Genomic DNA, 25,042 nt, shown 5'->3' with positions numbered 1-25,042 from the left:
CTACAGTTAATATCATATTTTAACAGAAGAATTACTGAGGCCATTCCTTTTATATATATAAATAGGCCATCCTATTCCAGGCCATCCCTGGAAATAAGAATTTGTTCTTTATGATCTTTGCCTGGTTAAATAAAGGTTAAATAAAATATATTTGCAACACCTCACCTTTCTGTTAAACGCATTCTAGAATACCGGTACTGAACTGTCAGTTTGACATTACATATTTAATCGTAGCAATAATTAGTTCTTCACCAGAGAGCACAGTAATTAACTTGGATAATGAGCTGTGTTAATTGGACCTGATTGAATCATAACGCACTTAACGCTGCAAGCAAGCTTTTTTTACTCAACATACCTATTTGTCATTAGGCGTGTGAAGGAATAAAGTTAATTCACTCTGACATTCATTTATCAAAGTTCCCCACTCAAAAGGACATCCACAGGAAATTATTCCTGTGGATCTCATCTTATTATGACAGCATGAAATACCGTGGAAACCTAATGTCACCCAGCCTCTGATGCTGGCATCGCTGTGTGGGGGATGTTGTGAAAGACACATAGACATGACGTGGAGAACCACTCCTTCAAAGATATCTGAATATTAATAGGACTACTACAAATATTTATATATTTCCAGGACAACACCTTCAAAGATATTTGTACATTTAAAAGGCTCATCTATACAAAGATAGAAGAATAGAAAGTGTATCTCAGTATCTCAGAGGTCATCCGCAAGCTTTAGGGTTAGTCTACAATTCTGACCCACCTGTTGTCAATCCCCTGTGTGGCCACCAGGTGGGTGCTGTGTGCCAACCACACTGAGCCTGTGAAAGGCTTCCTGGGCCGTTTCCTGCGGAGGAAGCTGATCGAGACGGAGATTGACAGGAACACTCGCAGCAACGACCTCATCAAGATCATCGACTGGATCCCCAAGACCTGGCAGCACCTCAACACCTTCCTGGAGGCCCACAGCTCCTCTGACGTCACCATCGGTCAGCTGATCACACACACACACACATGTGTGCACACATACACACAGACACACACACAGACATGACATGCCTCTCACTGACATGCGCACACAATTGTCCATCTCTCAAAATAGTTCCATTCCGTGGGCTCTGCTTCTTCAGGCTTGTGTTGATGTCTGTATGTGTGGCTGTTTCAGGTCCCAGGCTCTTCCTGTCCTGTCCCATGGATGCCGAGGGCTCGCGGGTGTGGTTCACCGACCTGTGGAACTACTCCCTAGTTCCATACTTGCTGGAAGCCGTGCGGGAGGGGCTTCAGGTAGGTCCAGACAGAGGTCAAAGGGCACATGAAGTGCTGGAAGTGTAGATAGAGGTGTCATTGCACAACTCTGATATTGGCTCTGTGGTTCATCTGCATACGTCTCTATCTTATACGTGTCAACAACCGCGTGTCCGCCTAACTCCTTTCTCATTGGTCCGCAGCTGTACGGTAAAAGGGCGGCGTGGGAGGACCCTTCCAAGTGGGTGAACGACACCTACCCCTGGAGTTCTGCCTGTCTGCAGCAGGACGGCCAATCCCTGCTGCAGCTGCGTCCGGAGGACGTGGGCTACGACGGCTCCAGCTCGTCCAAGGAGGGAGGTTCCTCCAAGCAGGTGTCACAGAGCGACACCGAGGGGGACCCTCTGGTAAGACCTACTTCTGTGATTTTACAAACTGGAATCAAACTCACCTACACTTACACCTACACCGAACCTATAAACCAATGCGACAGTAACTAATAAGGTGTCATGCTTCATAACTTTGAGTGTTTTTCCCTAGGTGAATTACCTTGATGATTTTACTACGGCATCGAGTGAGGGGTAGCTAGTTTCCAAAGATAACAGGGACTGAAAACGTAACTAACAAATTAAGTAACAGAAAGTAGATAAAGTGTTGCAGGGCTGGGGCTAAAACACTGTACACACACAATCATTTTAGTTCTAACATCTCAGCAACTCGTTATTTAGCTGAGTACACTTTAATTCCAAACTGGCTGTGATAACCTGGGGAGAAAATGGTAATGGTATTTCTCTCTTTCTCTCTCTCTCTCTCTCTCTCTCTCTCTCTCTCCTCCCTCTCACTCACTGTGGGGATAATTAATCTTCTTCACTATATAATCAGTGTGCAAGGCTGGCTGGTCATGGTCAGTCAGCCTCAAATAGGCCCACCAGGACCATTACGATCACTGTGCCATCGTGTGAGGTATAGGGCCACACACTCAATGTTGCATTTAAACTGTTTATGAACCTGCATACAAAGGGGATTGGTGCAATGGTCAGTGCAGCAGAGAAGAGTTGGACATAAGTGGTCCTCTAAGTAAGGTGTAGTTTGTCGGTTCATCTGTGAGTCGGTCCCTTGGTACAGAAATGCTGAATGGGATGAGGTGTTATTATTATCATAACCCATATGTGTGTGTGTGTATGTTTATCTTGCATGTGTTTGTGTTGTCCCCCCAAAAAATTCATTCTTATTTTTTTTTACAACATTTTAATATTGTATATTTAAGGATAGCACACACACTTTAAGATTTTAGGATTCAATATGTTCATTATGTTTACTGTATGCACATGCCCACCAAAGTAAATTCCTTGTTTGTGAACACTGACACAATTCTGATTCTAATGCTGATTCTGTTTCCAGATGAACATGCTGATGAGGCTACAGGAAGCAGCTAACTACTCCAGCGCACAGAGCTGTGACAGCGACAGCACCAGTCACCATGACGACCACCTGGACTCCTCGCTGGAGTCAGCGCTCTAGACGCCGGGAACTCTGGGAGAGGACTGTGGTCGAAAGGATGGAGCACTTCCTAATCTGGCACCTCAGCTAGATCCAGACACCCCCTAACAGGCACAGAGTAATGCGTGTGTGTGTAGAGCGGAGATGTCGGATACAAGGGATGGTCCTATCGGACTTGATTCAAATGAAGCTGGTTTCATTTGTGCTTAGTGTTTGTACACAGTCCCTCCATCCCTCAACTGGAGAAAAGCACCATCAAAATGGTAGCTTCACAGTTTAGAGTGATGAGGAGAATAGAGTCTGTAGTAGTTTTCACAATAAAACTGGAATTTTTCTTTTGTATTATTTAGTTTTAATACAATTGAATTGTCTGCAGATGTTTACAGGGGAACAAATAGTTGTTTTTGTTATCTGAGGTGCTAAACAGATATAAAAAGACAGGCATGCACCCTTTTGCCCAACCCTGACCTCAGTTTGAGCCATGCGGTGCTGGTCGTGTGCCTAAACTTATCCTGGGTTTACCAGCACTGCCAAGACCCCTACCACCTCGCTCGTCAACAAGCACAAAAAGCGCATTGTGTGTGTGGCCAGGCCAAACTGCTACTGTGAAACCTATGGACAAGTGCCAATATTCCCGTTTGATTTACTGCCAGAATGCACACACTTGACATCCGTTAACACACAAGCAACGTATTGCCAATGGAGGCTCTAGGCTTTGTTTTAGCCCTGTTTCAGCTTATCACACTGGCTGATCCGTCATTCACTCCTTCAAGCCCTTCTAACAACATATGGCTACTTACACTGAGGACTAGCTAGTCCAGTCCAAGGACCACATGGAGAAGGGAACCAGCCTGGTGCTTTCTCACTGCCTTAAATGTGAAAAGCTCTGTGAGAGGGTGGGTGTGTTACTACTCTAGCCTTGGCTCCCATCTGCCATCCTGAGAGGATATGATGTTGCTCAGTGACAAGACATCCAGTTCCTGCTAAGCAACAGCTTGAACAAAGTGTCCCCTGTCTTCTAAGTAGGTGCTTACTCTTGAGTGAAATAGGACGTTTTTTCTGGAGACTACCTGATATACAACCTTCTGCAATTCGTGGTGAAGTCCATGTTTTCCCGAAACAATCTTTTTTGTTTGTTTCTGACAGTGCTAATTTACAAGCGTATGGGTGTTAACAGTATGCTGTGTTTAAAAGTAAGACTGACCAATTGTAAACTAAACAAAAAAGGTCAAAAGGGGGTGGGTGTTTTTTAGTTGTTATTGCTTTGACCCAGTTGAGCTGGGTTCACTTGAACTGAAATGAGCACAACCTAACCCTTTTGGTTTTGTAGCCTGAGGAGCATGTTTTAAGCTTTCTAAGGGGGTACTTTGAAAGGAGACTTTTACTTTTATGTAAATGTGAGTTGGGAAGGAAGCCATTTTGGATTTTAATTGTCCTTCCTTTGTTAACGAGTGGGTTGGTTTGCACAGTTATTGAGAGATGGGGAGGGTTGTAAATATATACAAGTCTTGCACAGTGAATCAAAGATGCATTCTGCCCTGTCAATGTAACATTATGCTTAAACTCGCTGAGAATTATTGTACTTTGCAAATCTGAGAAAAAAAAGACAAAAGAGAAATGCAAAAAACCAACACACTGTCAGAAACAGGTGTATGTCTTGTGATGATTGGTTGTTATTGCCTATGCAGAAGGCATCAATGTACAGTATGAGACTTTTTTTACTCAGTATAAAATGTTCACTAAATCACTGATCATTGGGAGCAAATTTTTTTCAGTCATGACAAATTAGTCATCGTAGTATTCCCTCTTTTGGTGCATTCTATTATTTCTTTTATGTATTCAATTGTAATATTCCCTTTTTACATTGCTCCACATATTCATATTGAGAGTTGTCCCCAACATAATACAATTGTGGTATTTTGTTAATCTAATCTGAGGTACTGTTTGCTTGCTCTCATGCTATGTTAAACAACTAACTGGTGCTACTGGTCAATTTAACCAATCAACAACCTACCGGTGTGCATACAATGTTACAACCTCAGGTCATTAAAGCAGTCCCTTCATACTCTTTAGGTAAGTGTCTCTCCAGCATCAGCTCTTACTGTTAACACACTACTAAAACAGAATTGGTAATTTTTTGCATGCAATCGTGTTAGCCTTCTGTTTACAATGTGGTAGTTAACTTTATTCAGTAGGGTTTCGACCTCAATTTAGATCCTGACACATACAGTTTGCCGGATATGGCTTTTCCCCACTAGAAAAAGAGGTACAATCATTAATTGTACATCCAGTTTATTACATGCACCTTTAAATCTCGCTCCCCTCGTACAAAATATCAGTTGCCTAGTTAACCAAAAGTTTTCACATCCCCTGACAGTGTCTGTCATTGTGTTAACAAAGTGACATATTTTCCACCTAATTGCAATTACATCTCAGTTGAAACATAGCATTTACTACTTTAAGAGAATAATTTCTTTTTTGGGTGAAACATTTGTCTTTAAATGTTTTATATTTTGTACATTTGTATGTAACATACGTGTAAATAGACAGAGACCGCGATTTAAATCATCTGGAGGATTTTGTAGTCTTTGTAAAGCCCTAATAAATGGTATTTGGTGTCACATGAACATACATAACATGAGTCCTGTCATTTTTTACGTTTGTTGGGCAAAAAATCTATGGAGCATTGATTGTGTGATGGCATATTACAGTAAATGTGTGAGATCAAACATATTTGTTCTGTCTCTGGCACATAGTGGTGGGGAATAACTCTTATGGCGATATTTACAGGTTTATACCGTGCATTGATTCCCTGACTTGCAATGTAATCCCTACCTGCAAGAGGCAGCAATTTTCCGCAAGGCGTGGTAGGTTCCTTTGCACAACACCGGAAAACAGAATTTTTGCGTTTCTCATATCAGCGGCGCGTGACATGGGAACAGAAGAGAGTTTTAAATCAAATGGAGCTTTGGTATTCTTACCTAAACACTCCTACTGGTTTGATTTTTGGCTGTTTGTAATATTTGACATCGCGTTTTTCTTTTTCATGTACCTCGTAGTGCCTTAAATGGTAAGCTGCTTGAGTTAATAGTTTCATCCTTCAGTTTTGGAAGTAGCAATCATTGAGCTACAGTAGTTTGCTAGTAGCTGCGTTGCTAAGGAAGTCACAAAACAAGGCTTTAAGTTTTTACTTAAGCGAACAGGTTGTTACATATATTTATAAGATCTGTTTTCTGAGTGGGAAAGATTTAGATAAATTGTGCTCAAATTGTTGAATGTGTGTGCACTGTGCAGTCATCCCACGTCTTCCGGAAGTTCCGGGTGGGGTGCATCGCTGTTGGTAGGAGGACGTGTGTATACATGTGTGTGTATACAGTACCTGTTGTTAACCTACTAAATGACTTATTAAATACATTGAAATCTAAATAATCAAACGTATATTGAACGTGACCAATACCAAAACCCAATAGAGAAACAGTGTGGAGTGAAGAAAATCTTCCTAAGGTCTCTGCTCCAGACAAAAAGCAGTCAGAGAACACGGATAATGTGTGAACTCAGATTCAGCCACTTTTGGGACCATAATATTACTGTACATTACCTGAAAAACCTTACCTGGGAAAGCTAGTTAGGTCTAAATACGAGACTAAGAAGCATTCATCTATGAATGCTTGTATTTCCCTTGTGCCAGTGTTTTATTTCTCTCTGTGACCTGTGTGTTGTCGGCCATCTCTGCCAGGGAGAACTGGAAGAGGAACGGGGCTCTGAAGTACAGGTGCCTGGTGCTGCTCCAGATCGGGGCAGCTGTGTGTCCGACCACCTGGACAGGCCCCCCCCCCCCCTCCCCCCTCCCTCCTCATGTCTGACGACTACTCCTCCGACAACAAGCTTTTGGGGGTCCACTGCCTCCACCACCTCCTCCACTGTCATGTTGTGATTGGACAACAGTTTCTATCCAAGGGCCATTGGGCTTCTGAATGGACGTTGATATGGACATTGATACATTTGTCACTAGCCACTTTACATTGATACATTCAGTCTTCTAGCAATTCACAAATTTCAAAAATCGATTAAAAACGACAACAAAAATGTAAGCATTATATTGAATCGAAATTTGATTAAAAATCGAATTGTGACCCCAAGAATCGAATTGTGAGGTAGGCCTACCAAAAGATTCCCACCTTTTAATATACGGTAAGCTGTATGTTTAATATTGAACCGTGTTCCAGAAATAAATAAGTATTCAAGAAAAGTCTACTTATCGTCACTGTATTAAGTGAATTACTTCTTAGAAATCCTTCAGCAAACTTTCACTTGTTTAGTAAGTATGATTAGAAGGCAGAGTATTCTGTTCTGTTTTATAACTTGGCATTAGCAGAAACAAAACCTACGTTTTCCTTTGGCATTTAGTAGTGTCATAAGAGCAAATACACTTCTCCACATACTTACATGCAGTGTGTGCAATCTACAGTAGGTGGCACAATATCTTGGCTACATCTCAGTACTAGTAGCATTAAGCACATTATACAGGAAGCTCCGCCAAAGTTATTTTCCTACACACTGCTCAATCGAGGACGAAACTATTTTTGATTGCAGCTTTTGTTGTCAACATGATGGAAACATGTGCCACAACAAATAAACTGGAAAACACAGGTGTGTAGCTTTAAGAAACAGCAACGTTGTGCTAGCACTAACGCTAGCCAGCAAAACCGACTGTTGTTGTCTAGCTAATAGCAATGTTAGCTAAACGCGTTAGAGCTAGCTAGATTAAAATATAAGGGTCGCTAAATGGTGGGTCAATACATGTTTATATGTGCCATCATTTAGTGCTAGAGGCAAACTTCATGGTAAGGAAAGGGCACCAGCAGGTTTGTTGTGAAACTAAAATGCCACTATAGCCATGCCCAGGCATTGCCACAAGTATTGCAAAGACTATCAAATCTATTCTAATACCACTTAACTATTCAAGGTAGATAAAGTAGAGCTAGGCGAATTATGTCTTATTTTCTTTCACCGCAGATGTGTTTCTCCCATTATCATCTTTGCGTCTACTGATACCACCTCTACGGCTAGTCTCAGCAGCCATGTGGCAAGTTGCGCAGAGGAGAGACGTGATGGACTATGAGAAGCTCGATGAGTTTGTTACTCTAGTGACTGAAACCGTTCCAGACCTGTTGGACACAAAGCAAAGGGCCAAGCTTCTTCTGCGACTGCGGACAAGGGTAAGGGAATGTGGCTTCAAACACTGTTTAGGGAGATCAAAAAAAAAAAAGAATAATACAATAAATAGCGAAGTCAAGTGATTGCTTTAAACTTGACTGGAGATTCTGTTGGTCTTTTGATAGATGATCCTAGACTTATGTGCTGCCGAACAAACATCTGACATTCATTTCATTCAACCCCACTTGGACAGAATACGTCCCCCAGGACACACAGGAGTGAGTCATAATATTGTATCTGACATTTGACACTACCCAAGTAAACATGTCTCCTATGTATTTACACGTTCACAGTGTATATGACAGTCAGCTGTGTGAATGAATCAGGCAAACCAGGAGGATTACAATTACAGGTGTAAAGGGGATTGTAATCTGAGTATCTCCTCCAGAGTGGAGATGCAGAGGTGGATGCAGAAGAGGCCATTTTCCTGGAGCTGGTCCAGACCCTGCTTAAAGACTCAGCAGAGAGAGAGCACTTTTACCAGGTCAGTGTGTACTGTTAACTCTCATCTCCATTGCTTACCGATGGCTGATGCTGTCATAATCAGAATTATATGAGCCAAGAGTAACTACATATCAAATGTATTTTAATTACTGACGTTTCAGTCCTCTTTCTCTCATTTACAGGAGGTATTTCCAACAGAATATGGAGTTAGCTATGACAAAGACATGCAGCTCCTTGTGTGGGAGTTTTTGTCCCGACTGGAGAGGCTTCTGCCTGTACCAGACCTCGGGCAGGTATCAATAAAAAACACGTCAATGCTTCTTTACAAACAATTTGCATTAGTTGGTGAGGAAAATGTGCCACAAAGATAAGGTATTTCTGCATTTTTACACAGACTGTATCCTGGCTCAGTTCAGCCCCATCTGTCTTGGATGAGTGCATTCAAGCCCTCTCTCAATCAGAGGATCTCAAAACTCTTCTGCAGCACCATAAATGTTTGGAGGACTTGGGTACTCAAGGTAAATGTAAAACAAATATTTAATTGTGATTATATATAAAACTACAGTACCTCTACTCTAACAACAATGGATATAGGATTTATACATGATTGACCACAAACCTAGTTGACTGTACTTTTCTATCAAGAGTTTAATTGGAGTTTTATATTGTTCAAACTTAAATCAATTGATCTTTGCTTGTACAAGGAAGGTAAATGGCTTGTATCCACATTTTAAACTATTACTTTACCTAATCCTTTTTATTTGCTTTTTTTACTCAGGTCACACGGTTGAGATGTCCTCTCAGGTATTTGCCTGCTCTCAGTGTCCATTCTTCCACATGCAGGAGTCCCTCCTTCTTCAGCACATTGAACGTAGTCACCCTGAGGAGTACAACAAACTCCAAAAGGCTGAAGACCAGCAAGAGCCATCCAGGAAGAGGGTCCAGCGGACAGAATTTCCCAAGCCTTTTCCCATTCATGCCAGACCAGATGCCCATATGTGTTATGAGTGTGGCAAGACGTTCACCCGTGCTTCTGACGTGACCAGACACCAGCGCATTCACACCGGGGAACGACCATACACCTGCCAGGAATGTAACAAGGGTTTCAAGAACTCTTGGGATCTCAGGAGACACCAACGTATTCACACAGGAGAACGGCCGTTTTTGTGCCCTCAGTGTGGCAAGGGCTTCACTCAGATGGGGCTACTGAAGCTCCACTTTGAGAGAACGGCGTGCTGCGAGACTTGCGATCCCCCGTTAGAGTCGACGGAGGAAGAGGTGACGACGGACAGTAAAGGGAGTGGCGGAGGCCAATACAAGTGCCAGAAATGTGGGGAGTGCTTCGGGACCATACTGGAGAGACTGAGGCACAGGCAAACCCACGTCGTGAAGCGCCAGTACAAGTGCTCCCAGTGCGACAAGATCTACGGTCGGCCGTCGGACCTGAGGAGACACCAGATGAAACACACAGGAGAGAGGCCTTTCCCCTGCGAGTGCGGCAAGAGCTTCACGCATGTGTGGCTCCTGAACAAGCACAAACAGATCCACACCAAGGAGCGTCCGTACCCGTGCACCGAGTGTGACAAGAGCTTCACTCAACTTCAGATACTGAACAGACACATGCTGATCCACAACGGCCAGCGGCCCTTCCAGTGCTCCTACTGCGAGAAGAGCTTTACACAGTTGGCGGGCTTGACCAGACATGAGAGGATACACACAGGAGAGAGACCATATCTATGCACTGTCTGTCAGAAGACTTTTCTCACGCACGGAGAGCTGGTGAGACACCAGCGCAGTCACAGCGACCATAGACCGTACCCCTGCCCTCAGTGTCCAAAAAGCTTCAAAACCAAGCGAGCCCAGAGCGAACACCTGAACACTCACACGGGGGAGAGACCCTTTTCTTGTAAATACTGCAGCAAGAGGTTCGCCAAGTCCACTTCGCTGATCAGACACAATCTGATGCACACTGGAGAAAGACCACACCAGTGTTCTCAGTGCGGGAAGACATTCCTAACTTCTGGAGAGTTGCTTCTCCACAGGCGTATACACACGGGAGAGAGGCCATATCCTTGCTCCTACTGTGAAAGGCGCTTCAGGTGTTCTTCAGACCTGACCATGCACTTGAGGGCGCACACAGGGGAGCGGCCATACTCTTGTTTGTTCTGCAAAAAGTGCTTCTCTACGTCAACTCGGCTCAAGAGGCATGTGCGCACTCACATAGGGAAGAATGTATAAGTGGTTGACCACCAATATTGCTACTGGAAACATTTTCTTAAGTATTTATTTTAAAAAGTTTTTGGATTGCCATCATTTACAGAATTTAAACCAGCCTTACATTCTGATTGTTTTATTTTAAAATGAAAATCATGCCTCCGACTCACATTAAACATTTCATAGTGCTGATCTATTTGCATTTAGTTGTGTTGTTCTGTAGTGGCGTTATGTTATTACGGGGGTTTTTTCGAAGCAGTTTTTGTAAGTACAACAATAACGCATAATCAATTGATTGTCTTAGTAAGTCTAATTGTGGAAGTCGCGCATAATGTGACGTTAGCGTGAACGGCACGTGTCGCGTGTCGCGTGCCGCGTGCAATGTTTTGTAAAAAGAAATATTGAATCTAAGCAACCAACATGCCAAAGAGAGTAAGAAAGGTAGGATTTATTGTCAAACATATATTAGCAATTGGTTCAAAGTAATATTTCAGAACACAAAGCAAGAAAACAGTATGTTATCAGACTGACGTAATGAATGGAGTGGAAATTAAGTGGCCTTGGTACAATGGATTGGTTTCGATGGGTGTGTAACATGGTGATGTTTCCTGCTGACAGGCTAGGCCAGTCCAGTTTGAAGCCATTGCCATTGGAAATGCAAGGTATATCTTTATCGCCGTAATAACCTAAGATTCCGTGTCTATATCAGTTAACTAAGTTTACTTTGGTGTTGTTGCTCAATCTGCAATGGTTATGTCAAATTGTTGTTAGCGTTAGATCAAGGCCTGACCAGTCACCCGGATGTGAAATAACTGTATTGGTAAGTATTTTGGTTTTAGTAGCTTAATTAAATCACGTCACGTCAAAGTTGGTAAAGCTAGCTAGAAATATTTAAAAGAGTTTTAATGGGTGTAAGGTTTGATAAGCAGTGTTTTTTAATGTATGAAACAGCCTTGCACAGCCAAAGCCCAGGTTCAGACAAAGGCCCATGCCGGTCCCTCTGACAATGGCAGGTGAGTGCTCACACCAATTCTCCTGCTGTGTCAATTTATCCCACACAGTGTATGTCACTTTTCTAATGGATCAATGTGTGCGTCTAACAGGGGCAGTGCCTCAATCCCAGAGCAATTTGCGAGTACAACAGGTTTCACAGTAAGCATAATAATACAGATACATTTTTAATGAATTAGATACAGAATAAAGGACAACAGATTAATATTTAGCTTTCATGTCTGCTAAAATAGACAGGGTGATAAACCTCTAAACCCTTTGAGATTTTCAGCTCCTTTCAAGTCCACATTTTCATTCCAATAGGACAGCCATGGCCGTAACTCGCAGGTCAGGTACGGGCAGCTGTTGCAACAGGAACAGATCACTCACCTGGTGATGGAGGTTGTTATGCGCTCTTGTTCTGCTCTATCCAGGCATGGCGGACTGCTGTCAAATTTCACCAAATAGACAATGCATCTAGAAATAGGGGAAGTTCAATTTTTTGTGAATAAACTACATAATATTTTGACTGAAGGATTTGACGTTAGGAACACAACTATTGTTAAGAAAACAACTTATCTGTCTCTTCAATACAATTAAAGTAAAAAGCGTTAAATCAGTTAATATGTTCGTCTTTTCTTTTTTTTCTCAGTAGGCTAGCCTAACGTATCTCTATTTCTCTCGTCTGTTTCATTAGCTACTCGGCACGAGGCTCCTCCCGCCTGGTTTATTAAATAATTTAATACAATATTTTGTATCACTTTTGAGAAGATGACACGTTATTTATTTGTTATATCAGCCTATATATAGAGCTATATTTGTTATAAATAAATGTATTTTAACTTGAATAAGTTTGTGCCTTGTAACCCTGGGTTACATAGGCCTATATCCTTTAGGTTAACTTCGAATATAAACATGAATGTAACCATGATCATATTAAACAATTTTTAGTAGCAAGGTGGAAATTGCTAAGATATACTTGCTAAATATTTCGTTGCCATACTTCAATTTCCAAAATGTTCATCAGATTGAAAATGTAGGCTATGAACGTTGACAAAGTAACGGAGGAGATAAGTGGTGATTATTTTGCTGTTGAGCTAGACGCTACAGCAGTACAGCATGCAGTAGTCGCCCCCCCCCCCCCCCCCCCCTACAGTACTAGTTAATTATAAAAACATTATTTCGAATCAAACTTTCTGTTGTCAGTGAAAACAAGGTAAATGTTAATGTTCCCTTACAGCTTGCAAAGACAGCCTTTCAGCAAGCCCAGTAGCTATGAAATCAATGAAAGCCCATGAGGAATCTGTGAACAAAGTTACAGAGCTAAAGATGACTTTGCTGTGATGGGTTCAATAGAGGACTCTCAGACCCCAGACTTTGATATTGATCTATCAGCTGTGGAGTGGCTGAACCCTGAACGGTACTCTACCCTGCTAGTGGCAGAGCCCTCATCAAGCACAAGCAAAGATCTTGACCTGACCTTTGGGCCATCTGCTAAAGTGTCCCAATCCACTGAAGATGAAATGGAGGATTCTTTAGGTCTTTTGAACAAAATGAATGAGACAAAGAAAGTCTTAGAGACACCTGTAGCTCAGTCCAGCAAGGAGTACATGGTATATCACACCAAGGATATATCTGATGTAAACTCAAGTGAACGTCTACCAGAAGGTAATGGCAAAGTTAACAAGTATGGAATCGCTGTGTACTTTGGGCCTTCCACTGAAGATGTAACAAAGGACTCTTTATTCCTTATGAAGAACATAAATGAGACAAACATTGTCTCGGAAGAGGAAAAAAATACCATTGTTGTAATGGGTTGTAGAAAAGAACTTAGATTGAATAAATTATATTGTTCTTCTATACTTTTTGGTTCTTGTGAGGATTCTCTGAACTCTGACTTTGACTTGTCAGCTGTGGAGTGGCTGGACCCTGAATAGCACACTACCTTGGCACCTGAAAAGTCCTCGGATGGCCTTAAACAAGATCATATTTAGGCTGAAGGATTTGACATTAGGAATACAACTATTGTTAGGAAAACAACCATTATCTGTCTCTTCAATACAATTAAAGGAAATAAATCAGTTAATCTATATGTTTGTCTTTTCTTTCTTTCAGTAGGGTGAATTTGGGTAATCTGGGACGTTTTTAGAGACGTCCCAGATTACCCAAATTATGCCGTACAGCATTACCAATCATGTTTGATAAAGTGGGACAGCTAAGAAATGGTAAATAAATAAATCTAAACAACTTTTTCCCAAGTTTCATATTTTGTTGCTTGAATATATCACTACCATAATTTGATAACAGGAACATTGAATTTTTTTTTTCAGAATGTTAAGTCACTGACCTGATTCAAAGAGTCCATATAAATTATCTGCTTGATTGAGCAAATCTCATGGAAGCTTCCTGATTGACAAGTGTCCTGCCCCTTTCTGGGACATCACACAAATCAAGTTTTGTGATTTCAGTCACATGACATCCATGCTGTGGACTGGACGTTGTCATAGCAGGATAAAAACACTGGAGTTTAAGTGTCTCACATTAGGCCTACCCAATATGTCCCAAATTACCCGAATTCACCCTGTTATCTTTATTTCTCTCGTCTGATTCAGTACTTTTTTCTCTGAGAGCGAGAGCACGAGGCTCCTCCTTTCCTGCCTCTAACCTGGCTTATTCAATAAATTAATATAATATTTTGTATAACTTTTGAGAAAATGACATGTTATTTGTTATATTAGTCTATATATAGAGCTATATTTGTTATAAATGATTGTATTTTAACATGAATAAGTTTGTGCCCTGTAACCCTGGGTTACATATGCGACATAATTTAGGTTAACTTCGAATATAAACATGAATGTAACCAATTTTTAGTGGCAAGGTGGAAATTGCTCAGATATACTTGCTTAATATTTCGTTGCCATTCTTCAATTTCCAACATGTTCATCAGACTGCAATGTATGGACGTTGACAAAGTAACGGAGGAGATCAGTGGTGATTATTTAGCTATTGAGCTAGACGCTACAGCAGTTAGCGGTTACAACTAACCACATTTCAAAACGTAACTGTACTTTGCAGTACAGTAGACTAGCTAAATAGTAGCATATAGTCGACGACAGTTTGCTCAACCTTGTTACATTGAATACGTTTATTTTTTGGTATAAATGATGTCGCCTATGACCTGTCGTTAAGTATTTGGCTGTAAATTATAAATTACAGTACTAGTTAATTGTAAAAACATTATTTCGAATCAAACTTTCTGTTGTCAGTGAAAACAAGGTAAATGTTAATGTTCCCTTACAGCTTGCGAAGACAGCCTTTCAGCAAGCCACACTAGCTATGAAACCAATGAAAGCCCATGAGGAATCTGTAAACATAGTAACTGAGCTGAAGATTGTCTCTGAGACACCTGCCGAGGTTACCTGTCAGCTGTATCAAGACACCAAAAACAACATGGATTCAGTGTCAAATGAAATTCTCCCAGAAGGTAACTGCATAGTTCAAAATGAGGACCTTGCTATGATAGGTTCAATAGAGGACTCTCGGACCCCAGACTTTGATATCGATCTATCAGCTGTGGAGTGGCTGAACCCTGAACGGTACTCTACCCTGCTAGTGGCAGAGCCCTCATCAAGCACAAGCAAAGATCTTGACCTAACCTTTAAACCATCCACTAAAGTGTCCCAATCCACTAAAGATGAAATGGAGGATTCCTTAGCCATTTTGAACAAAATGAATGAGACAAAGAAGGTCTTAAAGACACCTGTGGTTCAGTCCAGCAAGGAGTACACTGAGGTAAATCACACCAAGGATATATCTTATGTAAACTCAAGTGAGTGTCTACCAGAAGGTAATGGCAAAGTTAAAAATGATGGAATCGCTGTGAACTTTGGGCCTTCCACAGAAGATGTAACAAAGGACTCTTTATTCCTTTTGAAGAAAATAAATGAGACAAACATTGTCTCGGAAGACGAAAATAATACCATTGCTGTAATGGATTCTAGCAAAGAACTAAGATTGAATACATTATATTGTTCTTCATTACTCTTTGGTTCTAGTGAGGATTCTCTGAACTCTGACTTTGACATTGACCTATCGGCTGTGGAGTGGCTGGACCCTGAATGGCACACTACCTTGGCACTTGAAAAGGCCTCGGATGGCTCAAGCAATGATCCTGACCTGAACTCGGGTGAAACCAGTCTGGATGAAGACATCCATCCTATTGACCAACCTCTGATCCCATATCAGGCAGCTGACAGTCATGAAAACCAACCTGCTGGAAATCTAATGAACCCAACCTTCACAGCATTTCAGCCTAGAATATCCTCAGATATCCTCTTCATCTCTAATTATAACCAGGCTTTGACAGCCGGTCAGGATAGCGTCTTATGCCATGTGGATGATTGCTGTTTAAGAAGGCTTCATCAGTTGGAGCTACACACCTTGTGCTTAACTTATTCCACCCTCATAGACCTAGAACAAAGCCTAATGGTGGATTTAAGGGACTACCATTTGCTTAGGGGTGAGAGGGAGTCCATAAGAGTCAGAGATCAGAGATATGAAGACACGGAAGCTGAATTGTCCATCCTATGGCAGGGTCCTAAATACACGACTGGTGAGTATTGTTTCTGTAAATCTGGGTTCAGAGACGACAGCACAGAGTCATGAGTTTTTAATGTTCAAGGTGTCAATTGTGTTAAACTGAGAAGGCATTCAAAACAAATGTTCCTTTCTAAAACTGTCCTGTCTGTTGTATTTTAACCCAGTTTAATAATACGTTGATGTTCTAGGATTCCTCTAAATGTGTTTGACTTATTGTATGATAGTCCTTGGGTAGACCATTGATTATATTCTATTTTCTCAAATATTTAGCATGTAGTGAAGAGTGGAAGGATCTTGACCCAGAGAAAGCGTTCCAGTTATTGGAAGACAAAGTGAGCTCCTGTATAGTACACCAGTCAATCTGCAAATCTGTGATTAATGTAAAGTTTGATAAATTCCGGGCGTCTCAAGAGCAATACACTACGTTACTCTTGGATAACCAAAGAAAGCTGGCAAAGAGGAAAATGAAGGGAATGAAGTATGTTTCCAGTTACAAGGAATGCAAGGCAGAGCAAAGAAAGGAAAGACAAAGAGAGAGAGAGAGGAAGATGTGCACCGTAAAGACACTCTTACCATGGTTTAAAGCTGATAGTAAACGGGCTGTTGAACAACTTAACCTCCGGCCTCCAATCAGAGACCCATTTTATAACCCCAGAAGGTTTTTTTGCCATGCCGACTCTCAGAACGAACGCAGAGAGCTAATTTTGAATCGCCTCCGGGCTGCCTATCATATCAAACACATTCAACACTGCCAGGTGTCTGACAATACTGCGAGGGATCTGGCACTGTCTGTGGAGACTGAACACAGGGGTGATAGGGAAAGGGCCAATGACATCAAAGATAAAAGTAAGACTACTGTCAAGGAGAAGGGAATGAAGGTGGAATGTTGTGAGGGGGCTCATTTGTTGCATGAGGAAGGTGGAGGGACATCCAAGCAAAGTAAAGCCAAGTTGTACTCAGGACATGGATGTATGGATAAGAGAGGGATATGTCAGAGACAGACTGAACTGATTTCCATAGAACTCATGACAATGGGGATTGGAATTGGGAGGAGAGATCAAGAGCTAGACAATGATGATGTCAACAAGACTTCCAAGGAGAAAATTACTGACTCTGTGGACCACTTGAACATAGCCAGGCACGAGAAAGAACATGAGAGAGAAAAACAGAGGAGAAAAAGGAGAAATAAAACAAAAGGTATCACTATGAATACCATTGAGTTAAACAGGGACACTGTCGTGTTATTGTAGAGAAAGCCAACTAAATTCAAGACGAGTGAGAGCAATACTTATTTTGACACCAGGTATGCTGTGCAAGGATAAGCAATCTTGATTATTTATATTTTGTCTTTCAGATCAAGAGGATGCCACTGGAATGAAAGCCCAGAACCAGGAATACCAGAGGGCTTCCGATTGTATGGATTCACAAATACAAGAAATAGAAACAGCTAACTCATGCACAGAAACATCCACAAAGATTGAGAGCAATGCTCAAGTTAAGCTTAAGGAAGATGCCCCAACATGGCAGGGGAAAGACAAGCATCAACACCAGTGCAATACAAAGGAAGGACCTCAAGAGAAGATAAAGACTAATGAGAGGGACACCATTGAGCGCGAAAGAGAGAACAGCATCCCTGACAGCCAGACACAGGAGCAGAGAGACCAAGGTGAGAAGATAAATGGTGGAGGTGAGACCCCGAACAGGAGACCGAACAGAGAGAACTGGTTTGATCACAGAGATGACGAGTCACAGGGTCATCAAAGGTGGGGTGAAACCAGGGGTACGCCGTTTCGGCCCAGGGGCAGGTGGATGGAGACGGACAATGTGTGGGACAGGGACATCGCACGTGAGGATCCTCAATGGAAGACCTGGGGCTCCTGGAGAAAGGAAAGGCAAGAGCTTGTTATGTGCGCCGGTGAAACGATGGATGGTGAGGTACGGACGGATGAGGTACGGAAGGATGAGGTACGGAAGGGTGAGGACACAATGGAGAAGAGACCAAGACGTCAGACCCGTCAATCTCGAAGGCAAAAGCAAAAAAGCAAGCGGAAAGAGCCCCATCCCTCAGATAGCAGTATTGATTGGAGGAACAGAGAGGACAAGTGGCCAGAGAGAAATGAAGAGAGCATCATGGACAGAAAGAGAGGTGAGAATATACTGGAACGGGTGACCTAGTTTCTAGAACATGTTTAACACAATCTTGTAAGAAAAATTTCGACATCCGTTCTCATTGAGCTGACAAAATATAGTGCCGATGCGTAAACTACACTGTACAAGGTCTACTGTGTTTTGGCACCATAACTTAGAATTCATTTAAAATCATTTGCATAAGTATTTTCAGTCCCGTGGGTTTGACAGAGGATAGGACGATTCGATTTGCTTTCCCTCTCATCTTCGCGCTTCAATATCCGGCAGTCTGAACAGTCACTTCCACTCCCAGTCCAGCCGGCTCCACTGACTGTTGCTTGCTTCCGTGTAGCCACTCGAGACTCATCAACACACGACTGCTCAACGCCGCTGTAAACAAAAAGTTCTCTAACGGTTCCTTTTCAACATTACATTAGAACGAAGAGATATGCATATTAAAACGGGTAAGTTGTAAACACTTTTAGAAAATTTTCAATGTGAATATCTGCTTTAAAAACATGTTGTCAAGGTAGCATTCCAATCAAATGCGTTGACAAACGCTGCTAGGCTAGCTAACGTTACTGAGACGTTCTATTTCACCTCTAGCTGGCTAGCTACTAGGCTAGCTAACGTAGTTACTGTCCTAAATAGGGAGTTATAAAACTTGCTTTGCTAGCAAGTTAGCTGGCAATTTTTTGCTGTTGCTTTGGGGGCGAGACAAATTTCCGTGGTGTACAGTAGATGTGCCTTCTGCCCGTGTCAGGTAATTTATCGTTTCATTTGTGGTAACTAGTCTACTTTATTCGTTTGTGACATCAGCTAGACCTAGCTAACTGGGATTGCTAGCTGTCCTCGTCGAGCTAAATCAGCGAGTTTCAATCCTAAAGTGCGGTAGCTTTAGCAAGCTAGTGCTAGCTGTAGCTGATTCTGTAACACGTTGCAGGTGTTGGGTAACTGTAGTAGCACCAGTAGTTAAGTAACAACCAACTATATCGGTTTCTAGGTCATGCCTAGATTTTGTGAATACAGTACTTGCATGTGCTTTCTTATCTAGTTAAATGGCAGTTGGATATTGACGCACTATGGGTATTGAAATTAGCCTGCTAGTTAGGGAGGCCACCAGGGCGGGCAAAGCATTTGACGACGACTGAGCTAGCTTCCATAATCTTCTAGAAGTGTCTAGAAGCCGTCCCAGGTTAGGAATGTGTCTAGTTTAGTAATGAAATCAGCTGAACAATAAAATGCGAATGACTAAACTTTCCAATCTTAGACTAAAGAGGGAACTTTAGTCCTGGTATTTTCCTAGAACACGCATTATCGTTGTGTTCCTGGTAAAATGCCCATCAGCTCATGTAGTGGAGATTGAGAAACGCATCCAAGTGCTCAAATATGAGATTATTATTCAAAATCTTGAAATTAATTGTCCCATTGAAAGAAGTCCTTAAACTGTGACTTGAGCCAAATTGAATTGTATCATGTGGTTAATCAAATTGTTATTCTTGTTTATCAGGAACATGGGCGGCCAGCAACATGGCGTGTGAGTCCGACAACTTGTGTGATCCAGCTGTCCTTGTGTCCACCACCAACCCAGAACCTCACATTCGCAACCGTCGCCTATCCCCAGGGTCAGGCAACTGTGGAGGTGGAGGAGGTTGCTCCATTGCAGTTGACCAGCAGCCCCGCCAGACATCACCTGGGGCCACTGAGGGCAGCTTGAATGGACCCACCTACGCACATGCCTTTCGAAGAGACAGAGAGCGCAGGGCCCAGCAGCACAAAGGCCGTGGCCCACGCAGAGAGGGCTTCAGAGGGACAGGGAGGGTGGCTGACCGGCCACCAAAACAGAGCTCAAAGGAAAGGTGGGTGGAGAACAGCCTGTCACTGCTGAAGCCTCCCCCTGCTTTCCCAGTGCAAGACAGCCCAGCCAAACTACAGCCAGCCGTCAGCTACGCCTCCAAGGTGAAGGCGGGAGCTGCAAGTGGTGCCCTCGAGGACGATCGTCCTGCCATCGGGGTTCTGCTACAGAACCAGTGGGGACTAAGTTTCATCAGTGAAGTCCTCCAAGCCTCAGAGGGGTCCGGATGTGTTCCTGGCCCCACAGAGCTGTCACAGCCCTCAGATGACAGCGAGCCAGCAGAGGAGGCTCTTCTAACAATCCAGTACGGTAGTGACATGCTTGTTCCAGCCACTAACATGATCACCATTGGCCAGTGTCCGGATGAAGAAGAGGGCAACGGGAAGCTGCTGCTCAGCTGTCGCCATCTAGTAGAGGCCCTAAAATACCACAGTCAAGGTACAGGAACAGATTTCTCGAAAACCCAAAGTCCTCTTTGCAGTAACATTTTGTGAATTGCAACTTGAAAGCATTCGTGTGTGTGAGGTCAGAGGTTGAAGTGGAGCGTCCCTTGGTTCTAATCAAACTGAATGATGACTTCTAATGGTTCTTCTTTCCGTCTCTTTAGAGTGGAACACTATTTGCAATAAACGGAAGCAAGGTGAGTGATTACGTTCAGTTTGAGAATTTTGTCCAAATGTGAAATATGATACCTTGTTTTTGCAAAACCTTTTTTTAATGCTACATCTGTACCCTGATTTTGACAAAGAGATCCAACTTAAAAGCTTGAAGTATTCTGAAGTAGATGCTCATCCAAAGGGGGAAAGGGTATTTACAAAAGTGTTCTTGTTTTTATTTCAGATCCGAAAAAGGTTGTCTGGTTTAAGAACTCCCTGGAGCACCCAGCCTAACCCGGGGGTACATGTGTACACACACACCCACTCCTTTTTCACACATGCACACTTCTCTCAGGTTGTCTTTACACACAAAGCCACACTGAGACACTTTGGACTAACTCCTCGAGGAAACACCTAGGGACTTTTCTAACGCCTTACAAGAAGCCTGCCTTAATGAAGTGGATTTGGATCTTCCTATCCCTGCGCAACAATTATTTTAACGTTGTACAGAGCTGGTCTTTTTTTAAACAAACAAATCTTTGAAGAGCTGTCATTTTATTGTAATGAACTGCAGTTTTATCTGTTTTTTTTGGTTCTGTATGCGAGTGGTCAATCAAGCACTTTCTAATCCGTTGTGACCAATCCCTGTATGCCTACTTTACCAGACTGATTTTTTTTGTTTAGCACACATTTGAAAATGTCTTGTACCTGCTTTCATTTCAGTCATTTTATACAAGGGACTTGTAACATGTCTCCAGTTTACATACAGGTGCAGTCAGCAGCACAATAAGAATGCACCTGACCAATGTCTAATCTAAATGCTGTTTTTTTGTTTTTTTGTACCCCAACGGGTGAATGTTACTCTTAAGTCCTCAAGGGATCACACTTTGCTCGGTATGTTCTCAATTTATAAAATATATATATATATATATAATTACAAAAACTACACTGGAAGTGGAAGAGGATTGTAAGTGATCAGTATTGCATAATAAAATTGAATGATCTTGACTCAAGTATTTGCTTGGCATTTACAGTACATTGATTGATCAAAGTATGTACAGCATTGCATGGATATATTGAAATGAACACTTAATTTCCCCTCAAGTCTGTACACAATGTAATTTGCTCCTTAGTACAGTTCATGGATCCATTACATTACCATGTTCATGCAACAGCTGAGCCAACGTTTACTGGAAAATTTGAATTTTCTTCCAGCATTCTTTCATGACACCATGACACAAGCTATGAGAAGAGGTGCGTGTTCCTGCGTGTTGAGCTGTCAATCTCTCCATGTCACCTCCACTTCATCTGTTCTGTATCTGAAGACAGCAAACCAGATTAATCTAACAATAACTGGTAAATGATACATACACGGGAACAAGGCATTGCTAATTTAAATGTTCTATATTATAAGGCACATTTTTGTAAATGCAAGTTACCTTTGGGTGATCCAGGAGTCTGACAGTTCAGTCACTTGTCCTGATCGAAACATCTCCCAACCTGCCTGTGCTATCATTGCCCCGTTATCAATGCAAAATCTGTTGCACAATAAGAAGATCACATTGTTAACGAACTAACTGCAGTTCATACATTGAAGTATATAGGATTTAATACTTTTATTTACCGTTCATCTGTGGCAAAGAGCTTTGCCCCTCTCTCCTTGCACATGACCCCCATCATCTCTTGTAGACGAAGATTACCTGCAAGACATGGCACGTTTCAGCTGCTAATGTCCACAGCAACATACAAATTGTGTATATAGGAAGTACAGCTGATAAGAATAGAAGTGCATAGTTCTAACAGTATGTTGGTGGTTAGAACCAAGAAACAATTTTTACAAGGCACGGTGCAACCAAAACTATCAAGTACAATATTATCAAATATGTTCATAGGGCTGGGCAACAGGAAAAACATCTAATAAGTGAAACCTCAAACTAATTTGTAGAGGCAGTCTGTTTCCAAGACATTGTGACATGGGAAACCCATTCATCTTCTATGGGGAAGAGTTACTCACATCCAACCCCTCCTACGATGAGGACCTCTTGGGATCCACAGTGAGCCATAGCCCTCTCTGTGATCTCCACTAGCATGGAAAACAGGGTCTCCTACAAAACCACACAAGGATGGGAAAGTAAATTCCTGTAACAGCCCATTTCCAATGTAAAAAATAATAATGCAGACAGTTATGCAGTGATCCTTTACATTGGAAAGCACCTACCTGCAGTGAGAAGCACAGGTCTTCTGCTGTACACTGCCCAGAACTCAGCATCTTGTTGGCAGCTTCCTGCAAAGTGAGCATATATATCAACACAGACATTTACACAATTAAATCTACTATATCCATCCACCTTGTAATGGTGACTGAGAGCCTTACATGTCTATAAGCGGTGAAGAATATTTAATATTAGAATGAGGGTAAGAAGTTGACATACTGCGTTGGCATGAAAATAAAGTTGGGTGTAACTTAACACCTGCATCTATTTGTAATGGATCTTACCTCAATAAAGGATAAAATTCCAGAAAAGGACACATCCATTCCCTTCACGGTGTATGGAAGTTCTACATATTGTGTGCCTCTGTGGATACAGAAAAATTAAATGTATTTCTTTGATTTACTTACATGTATATACAAGAAAATATGGTGGGTACAAAGGACTTGTTATAAAAAGCAATATGCAGACTCACTTACTTCTTAGCCATCTGCTCAATGTTGTACCCTGGACTGGGGTCATTGGAAATCTCAAAAGTAAAACAAAAGCATCATGGTGACTATTTTAATACAAAATAAATACATTATGCAGTAAAAGCTCAAATTGTATTTCTATTAAAAGACAGCTACATTTACCTTTATAACCCTAGCAAACCTGTCTAAGCAGTTGCCTACTGCGATGTCAATGGTCTCCCCAAATATCCTGTACCGTCGTTCTGAGTATGCAATGACCTGGATGAAGAGGTAGTCTAAGATGAAGTCTTAAAAAGCTTAAATCAAGAAGTTCAAGCCTGGATTTACTTGTGCAAATATGCTTGAGTTGACATGCCCTGATAAGTGAATGGGTGTGTGAGTGTCCAGACCTGTGTATTTCCCCCACTAACATACAGTACAGTGGGGTTGTTGGCTTGTGTGATGAGGCGGCCCATTTCGATGTGTCCAATGCAGTGGTTGACCCCCAGGAGAGGTTTCCCCCACAGCTGGGCTACAGTACGAGCCACCAGGGCCCTGTCACCAGAGGAGCACCCATACCTGGACCTGAAGCAAGAGAGGACATACCTTGTATAGGAGCCGGGCAAAATATTTTGAAAATAAAAAATCAAACATGGTAATTAGTTGTTCTTTACCTTTAGTGTATGCTACACAGTCAATGTCCGCTGGTTTCATCCCTGCCTCCTCTAACGCCTCCTTGAGGACAGTTAGGATAACGCCACGGTGATGTCGGGCTGTCTCGCTGGGCAGAAAGCCTTGGGTTTGGAGTCAACCGACAGTTAAAATGATTGGACAGCTTCACTCGCACATGTCTCCCAAATGCACACACAGACTTCTAGCTATAGTTATTTTATCTATTAATCCCACTTGCCTTGGCCGGGAGGTGTGATATAAGTGCGTCTGGGGTTCGACAGTACTTGCCCATCTCTCACGATGCCCACGGCAATTTTATTGGCACTGCCCTCGAACCCTATCACGACAGTCATGGCAGCTGATAGGGTTCATAGGGTACATAGAAAGGACACGATTACCAAAAACAAGTTGACCGGTCTGAGCTACAGACAAGTTAGTGAAGTGGTAGAAAAAATATAGACGTCAGCACGCTGACATGATGCATGTAGCACCTGTACAAAATCCCTAGCAAGGCCAACTGAAATTCTAATTAGCTAGCCTAGCACCAGCTACTAGCTGGTCATGACAAACTTGCAATAGTAGCATGCGGCCATAAGGCTACAAACTGTTGATGTCGATATCACTTTGTATTAGATACATAAGAGCAGAAATATTACAATTCTCACAGTGTGTTGCATTCGTTATTGATTAGAAACTAGATTAAAATGCTTAGAGTTTCAAATAAAAGTTTGAAGAACCGCTCAACACCAACCTCTGTTGCTGTTTGTAGTCAGGACCAGTTTAGAGAGGATTTCTACGACATCCCTGGCTGTAATCAATGTTTTGGAATGAATCAACAAACTAAATAATATATATATATTTATTGAGCTTATATATTCGTACAATATTAAGTATTAGATCTTATTGTTTTAATAT

General features: G+C 42.0%; 4 protein-coding genes across 11 annotated transcripts in view; 3 read left to right on the top strand and 1 right to left on the bottom strand.

Moving 5' to 3' along the window:
* The window catches only part of LOC124469350 (neuron navigator 3-like), a 135,322-nt gene extending 129,944 nt beyond the window's left edge, over window positions 1–5,378 (top strand). Inside the window, 4 exon segments of the mRNA XM_047022581.1 lie at window positions 796–992; window positions 1,169–1,287; window positions 1,452–1,655; window positions 2,650–5,378. Of these exon segments, the coding sequence (XP_046878537.1) occupies window positions 796–992; window positions 1,169–1,287; window positions 1,452–1,655; window positions 2,650–2,769 (640 nt within the window). The 3' untranslated portion in view covers window positions 2,770–5,378.
* A 226-nt stretch (window positions 5,379–5,604) lies between these two features.
* Window positions 5,605–13,640, top strand: LOC124469351 (zinc finger protein 260-like). 8 transcript variants are annotated; one of them, XR_006956292.1, is made up of 13 exons: window positions 5,605–5,818; window positions 6,485–7,398; window positions 7,765–7,967; window positions 8,091–8,183; window positions 8,354–8,449; window positions 8,592–8,702; window positions 8,804–8,927; window positions 9,188–11,064; window positions 11,242–11,285; window positions 11,395–11,443; window positions 11,575–11,636; window positions 11,727–11,775; window positions 11,938–12,237. XR_006956292.1 is itself a non-coding variant. In XM_047022582.1 (8 exons), the coding sequence occupies exons 2-8, from the start codon at window positions 7,356–7,358 to the stop codon at window positions 10,645–10,647; spliced, it is 2,130 nt and encodes a 709-aa protein (XP_046878538.1). In that variant the 5' UTR covers window positions 5,605–5,818; window positions 6,485–7,355; the 3' UTR covers window positions 10,648–12,237. The 8 variants fall into 8 exon arrangements, 1 of the variants encoding a protein (XP_046878538.1); XR_006956291.1 differs by having other exon boundaries at window positions 11,242–11,443; XR_006956289.1 differs by having other exon boundaries at window positions 9,188–11,443.
* Window positions 13,641–18,653: 5,013 nt separating this feature from the next.
* Window positions 18,654–21,583, top strand: si:ch211-214j24.10 (uncharacterized protein LOC558894 homolog). The gene is made up of 4 exons (XM_047023147.1): window positions 18,654–18,806; window positions 19,853–20,635; window positions 20,805–20,837; window positions 21,038–21,583. The coding sequence occupies exons 1-4, from the start codon at window positions 18,791–18,793 to the stop codon at window positions 21,085–21,087; spliced, it is 882 nt and encodes a 293-aa protein (XP_046879103.1). The 5' UTR covers window positions 18,654–18,790; the 3' UTR covers window positions 21,088–21,583.
* A 101-nt stretch (window positions 21,584–21,684) lies between these two features.
* LOC124469695 (O-sialoglycoprotein endopeptidase) lies at window positions 21,685–24,926 on the bottom strand. The gene is given in 13 exon segments (XM_047023146.1): window positions 21,685–22,112; window positions 22,233–22,331; window positions 22,418–22,493; window positions 22,808–22,898; window positions 23,012–23,077; window positions 23,291–23,369; window positions 23,483–23,532; window positions 23,639–23,734; window positions 23,866–24,011; window positions 24,014–24,040; window positions 24,130–24,249; window positions 24,366–24,485; window positions 24,879–24,926. Coding segments are annotated over 12 exon segments (1,005 nt in total). The 5' UTR covers window positions 24,481–24,485; window positions 24,879–24,926; the 3' UTR covers window positions 21,685–22,072.
* Window positions 24,927–25,042: the final 116 nt, after the last annotated feature.

The sequence above is a fragment of the Hypomesus transpacificus genome, chromosome 7 (genome assembly GCF_021917145.1).
Source record: "Hypomesus transpacificus isolate Combined female chromosome 7, fHypTra1, whole genome shotgun sequence".
Taxonomy (NCBI): Eukaryota; Metazoa; Chordata; class Actinopteri; order Osmeriformes; family Osmeridae; genus Hypomesus; species Hypomesus transpacificus.
The sequence above is the reverse complement of the archived record's forward strand: the minus strand, read 5'-3'. Positions and strand labels throughout refer to the sequence as shown.